This window comes from Electrona antarctica (assembly GCF_951216825.1).
Source record: "Electrona antarctica genome assembly, chromosome: 9".
In the NCBI taxonomy this organism is placed as follows: Eukaryota; Metazoa; Chordata; class Actinopteri; order Myctophiformes; family Myctophidae; genus Electrona; species Electrona antarctica.
The window spans coordinates 30,967,072-30,973,071 of NC_136790.1; the positions used below are offsets into that span (position 1 = coordinate 30,967,072).

The 6,000-nt window shown below is 40.3% G+C and overlaps 1 protein-coding gene across 1 annotated transcript; it reads left to right on the forward strand.

Annotated features, from left to right (window-relative positions):
• Positions 1 to 502: 502 nt before the first annotated feature.
• On the forward strand, positions 503 to 5,460 carry LOC306929470 (chemerin-like receptor 1). Its single transcript, XM_079510010.1, has 2 exons — positions 503 to 525; positions 3,377 to 5,460. The coding sequence occupies exon 2, from the start codon at positions 3,407 to 3,409 to the stop codon at positions 4,460 to 4,462; it is 1,056 nt and encodes a 351-aa protein (XP_079366136.1). The 5' UTR covers positions 503 to 525; positions 3,377 to 3,406; the 3' UTR covers positions 4,463 to 5,460.
• Positions 5,461 to 6,000: the final 540 nt, after the last annotated feature.

Consider the following 6,000-nt stretch of genomic DNA (forward strand, 5'->3'; position numbering starts at 1 on the left):
AACCAATAAGAAACGTCATTACTGATGGAGCAAGTGGAACCCACTAAACTCTGTTACACATGTACTCAATGCATGATAACTACCACTAAGCTGCTAGTCTGCGATTGTTATCATACAAAAATGTGAAGTAGAGATGTACAGCTAGTCAAAAATTCAAACAAGAATTTGCCCACCCATTTCGTAATTAACGCGCAAATTAGGGGGGTCTGGCTCATGGACTATATGATGATGATGTCACGTGCATACCCTCTATACATGCAATATATATTTCCTAATAATGATTCCTGAATATTCCTGAATAATATATTTCCTAATCATGCTTATTGATTTATGTAACAGACTTTGTATTGCCTTGTTGTTGAAATGTCCTATACAAATAAACTTGCTGCTTTGATGGCCCACCCTTTTACCACCCCACCCCCTGTTTTGAGAAGTGAACAATTTGAGAAGTAGATAAGATAGGCTACTTCTTCTTTACTACTGCATACCCAGATCTGTTCTCAACAGGCAGACGTCTTGTGTGAGGTGAGTCATCCTTACTTGCACATTATTATTTGTTTGTATACTTTCGGGCCTTCACCTATTAAGCTTTATTTTTTATTTTAGTTTACATGTGTTTCAAAAGGATTATGTAAAAATAAATAATGTAATTTTTTTTCAGCAATGTTACCAGTTTTTCCACAATTGCTAAAAATCACTTAAAGGGATAGTTCAGATTTTTTGAACTTAAGTTGTATGAAATATTTGCCATTAATATAGTGGTTGCAACTGTATTAATTGATTGCCCGAGTCCTGTGGTGGGAGTTCTGCTCTGGTTTTGGTGAAATATCAAGTAGTTCCGGTCATTTTGTGGGGGGCACTGGGGGCCACGCAGTAAAAGTAAATTAATCCACAAAACGAACGTAATTTGTATTGTTGACCTATTTCTAAAATATTAGTGCAACTTTCGTTCTTTTTTTTACCCCTCTATCACCCAGAACTATGTTTTTTGTGTCCATATCACTACGCCCAAAAAATAGTTCCATGTGATAGAGGGGTCAAAGTTGAACGAAAGTCGCGCTAATATTTTAGAAATAGGTCAACAATACAAATTACGTTCGTTTTGTGGATTAATTTACTTTTACTGCGTGGCCCCAGTGCCCCCCACAAAATGACCAGAACTACTTAACACTTAGCTTGCCAACGATTTCCGCAGCCTTGGAAGCTCTGATGCTGATAGCATTGGTGGACCAACCTTTTCACTTTTTATATTATACTTTATTGAAAATTATTCAGGGTTTTTACAATGTATACATATATTACAAAGTACAAAAAATCTATCAAGGCATTTCAATACAAAAGGGTTTCTTCTCTTCCTTTTTTTTCAAAGTTACATACATACAAATTCAGAAACAAATACTTAGATGAGCACCGAGTGTGTGGTTCTGAAGGTGCTGCCATGCGCCAACAGACACCATGCTTTGGTGCCATGTGTGTCTGTCCGCAAGCACATAACAACACCCCCAAAACCACACACTCAGTATAAGCATTTAATTTTAAAAGTATAAACCGGAACAGGAACAACAGACATCAGAACAGACATCTAGGCGCCAGAATGTGCGAGCAAACAGCACCATCCTTTGGTGCGATGTGTGTCTTTTTTACATAAGTTTTTACATAAGTTACAATACAACCAAAAAATAATAATAATAATAATAATAATATATATATACATATATATATATACATATACACACATATCTACATCTATACCTTTTCCAAGGCCGACAGCAAATGTTCTCTTATAGCGAGAAGCACACCGCATACCTCAAAAGAAAGCTTATAATTTGTCCACTAAAAAAAAATATTTTACCATCTTCCATTCTGGAACACCTGCTTTTGTAGTAACGTGCTCTTCTTGAACAGAAAGCCAAGTTAGGGACCGTTTTATGTCAGACATTGACAGGCAGTTATAAAAATGAAGACAAAAAATATCCTATACATACTATACACCGAATGAAAGCCCTGAATGTCTACTTTTACGAGGAAAAATGTACACATTGATCCCATCTACCCATCGTCGGTAATTGGCTTTTGTATGAGCTACAGAATGAGCATAGGGACTGAGGACATATTGGGGCTACGTTTGTTATGATGATGATGATGATGACGGATCGGGCAGACGCCAGGCGGGCAGATGAAACGATGCAAAGACGCGTTGTCATTATTTATCCATCTATGTACGTGTCTGTCACTGTGTATCGTTCCAACTCGGCTAGCCGAGTTCGCCAATGGGACGGTGGTGTTGCTGTGCCCCTCCAGTAACACAACAGCGCGTATTTGCATTGTTCCATCTGACCGATGATCATCATCATAAAAAATAACCATCCACCGTCCCTCGCCAAGTTCGCCGAGGGACGCCATGTTCCGACAGACACTACACACAAGACGCCCTCCCTTCCCCTGAAACAAACAGGAGGGGAGGGGAGGAGGGAAAAACAGGAGGAGAAGTGGAGGCAAGCCGATCGAATGTTATGCAGTTTGATTCTGTTGACTGGAGTTGTCGCGCTCGCATGGGCGCCGCCATTACGTTTACAGAGACTATTCTACACAATGCGCCCCTCCCGTCCTGTTTTCAGGAAGGGAGGGGGATAGGCATTTCTATTTGTTTTTTGGATCAAGTGACCGGAGTGTTGTGGTATGAATCGGGGCTGCTTGATCTATTGTCCGGGTGTGTAGAAAGGCGATTGAAAGTAATAAATACAAAAGTGCTCAAAACGTATAGATACGTGTCTCGCATCGGACGCATGGCTAATTAAGAACGTATACGCGTATCGCGTTCGTAGTGTTAAAATAGCCTCATAGTGGCTCTATAACGCCGATATATATATATATATATGTATATATATATCCATCCATCCATCCATCTTCAACCGCTTATCCGTAGTCGGGTCGCGGGGGCAACAGCTCCACCAGAGTGCTCCAGACTTCCCTCTCCACAGCAACATTAGTGACTTCCTCCTGGGGGATTCCGAGACGTTCCAAGGCCAGTGAGTCGATGTATTTCCTCCAACTGCGCCTTGGTCTGCGAACCGGTCCAGTGAGAGCTGAAGGTCTTGGACCGATGGTGCCATCAGGACCAAATCATCTGCAAAAAGCAGTGATTCAACCCTTAGGTCACCGAGCCGAATACCCTCTCCGCCACGACTTCGTCTCGAGATCCTGTCCATGAAAATCACAAACAGGATAGGTGACAATATATATATATATATATATATATATATATATATATATATATATATAAAAATGTGCAACTGATAGCCTAAGCCTACACATGCATGCACCATTGTGGTATGACAAAATGTTACTTAACTTGAACACATTTTTTTTTCCGTAGGAGACATCTGTGCCTTCACCATTACCTACCATGACATCTGTGCCACCGCCATCAGCCTACACTGATATAAATTATGACTACCTGACTGATCTGACTGAAGAACCATACGATTTAAACAAACCTTCCCAAATACCATTGTGCATTGACCAAGCATGGTGTGTCATCCTGGTAGTGATAGATGTGATCATCTTCCTGCTAGGGATTTTGGGGAACGGCCTGGTCATGTGGGTTATTGGCTTCAAGATGAAAAAGAAGACCGTCACCACAATGTGGTACCTCAGCCTGGCCATCTCTGACTTTATCTATTGTGCAACTCTCCCTTTCCACATCACTCTGACAGCAACAGGCGGATCTTGGACTTTTGGACGTTTCATGTGCAAGTTCACTTCCTTTGTTTTGGTCCTGAACATGTTCAGCAGCATTTTCCTAATGGTACTTATCAGTGTTGACCGTTGTGTGGCTGTTATATACGCAGTTTGGGCCCAAAACAATCGTACATTGAAAAGGGCAGGAGTTGCAGTTGTTGTTGCCTGGGTCTTTTCTATGCTGATGAGCATTCCTGCCGTAGTGATTCGTGATACATCTGTCCCTAATGTTACATCTGACAATAAGGAGGTTATTCAATGTTACAACAACTTTGAAATTCTACCCAGCAGCGAAATACTTATTCCTGTCATTCGCTTTGTTCTAGGCTTTGTACTTCCACTTGTAATCATAACTGTGTGTTATACTATTATCATTGTAAGGCTAAGGAACAAGAAGATGACCAGGTCCACTAAGCCCTTCAAAGTCATGACTGCCCTGATAGTCACATTTGTCATCTCTTGGCTTCCCTACCACATCTTCAATTTACTAGACATTTACAGCAGTATTAGTAACAACATAACACAAGTTGTATCAATAACATCAGCGACTCTCGCAAGTGCAAACAGTTGTATGAACCCGTTTCTCTATGCATTCATGGGCAAAGACATTAAGCAGAAATTGCGGAACTCCTTCCTTTCCATATTTGAAAATGCTTTCATTGAGGACACGCCCTCTGGAAGTAAAATAACATCTACATCTCAAGCTTTAAGTATTCAATAGGTTATTCATTTTCATTCTCTCTGCCAGTCTGCCATTATACATAATGAGTTGTTGAACGCTTGACTATAGCTGAATTTTTGAGTGGTGCAACTACGGAGCTATGTGTGTGGGTAGCTGGCTGGGTGGGTGTCTGGGTATGAGCACGAAAACAGCATGGTTGTTTTTCACCACCTTTGAGCAACCTAACGCACACACAAACACACATGCACGTATTAACTGTATATATAATGCTTTCGGGTGTGCCAGTACAGTGACAGTACAGTACAATACAGTAGAGGGTACAGTAGAGGGACCGCCACACGGTAACTCTGTCATTTCTCAACCGTTTCGGACGCGGGGCGGCACCGGCACCGGCCCGGCCCCTGGGTGCGTTCCTGGGGGTCTGAAACTCCCCCAACCCCTGGGTCCAAGCCATAGTTGTCTGTATTGACAAGTGAAGAGAGAATTCATTTTATATTATTTTACATTTCTCACCAATTTCTTACCACAATAGCATGAATGCAACAATTATACCATGGTCTAATGAGACTATTTTCTTCAATTGTACAGTGCTAACAGTGTACAACGTTGGCACTTGGCACATATACAATGCATTTCAAGCTGCACAACAATGTGTATATTTGAATGATGCTGCTGATGTAATTATGCTTCTATTGTAAGATGTGATGCAATACATGACACTTGCTTTACCAACCCAGAGACAGAGTATTGTGGTGGCTGGACAGGGTAATTGAGATAAGCATGTACTTTTTCCCTTTTTTACATTATGATCAAGTTCATTTTACAGAATAGAAACAATGACATTTTGTTCTTTTTGAATAAAAAGGTTTGTCTTCCATGCATACCATTGAAATCGCATGATACTGCATCTCTTCTCTTATTCATTGGACCATATGAAATTATATTTAGTGCATAGAAAATACAATACATTTAAATGTTACATTCCAAAAGTGGTGGTCTGTGAGGGCAAGAATAAAAAATATTTCTTCCATTATGTTCTTGCATTATGTTGTATTGTTATTGTTGCTGCTGCTGTTGTTTTTTCATTGTGAAACATACAAATATAGAGGCTATACATAATTTACATGGGTCATACACTAGTGGTAATGTTCTGTACACAGTAGCTTGTTATTAGACAAAGCAACAAAATAACATATAGTCATGCCCATTCAATATAAGCAAAGTCATCAAACATAAGATGGGAATTCTGAGATGTGAACATGAACATTTAAAATAACTCAAACATACTATACTATATAGTCCTCTCTCATAAGCAGTTATAGAAACGTTAGATTACATCTCGTCTTAAGGGCAGGCATTTGTACCTTGCCTTGACCAGCACAGCTGTGGCACAGCTGTAGACCTAACGTGACCTGGACTGATCTGCTTCTCTCACACCCCATCATTAGATGACAAGAAATAGGGGCGGTGTGTCTAAATAGTAATGATTGATCCTCATGAAGTGAAGGACCTTAAAAGCATTGGCGAACAAGAATTGTGCTGCATTAGCAATATCCTTATATGAGAATGATGGAGCC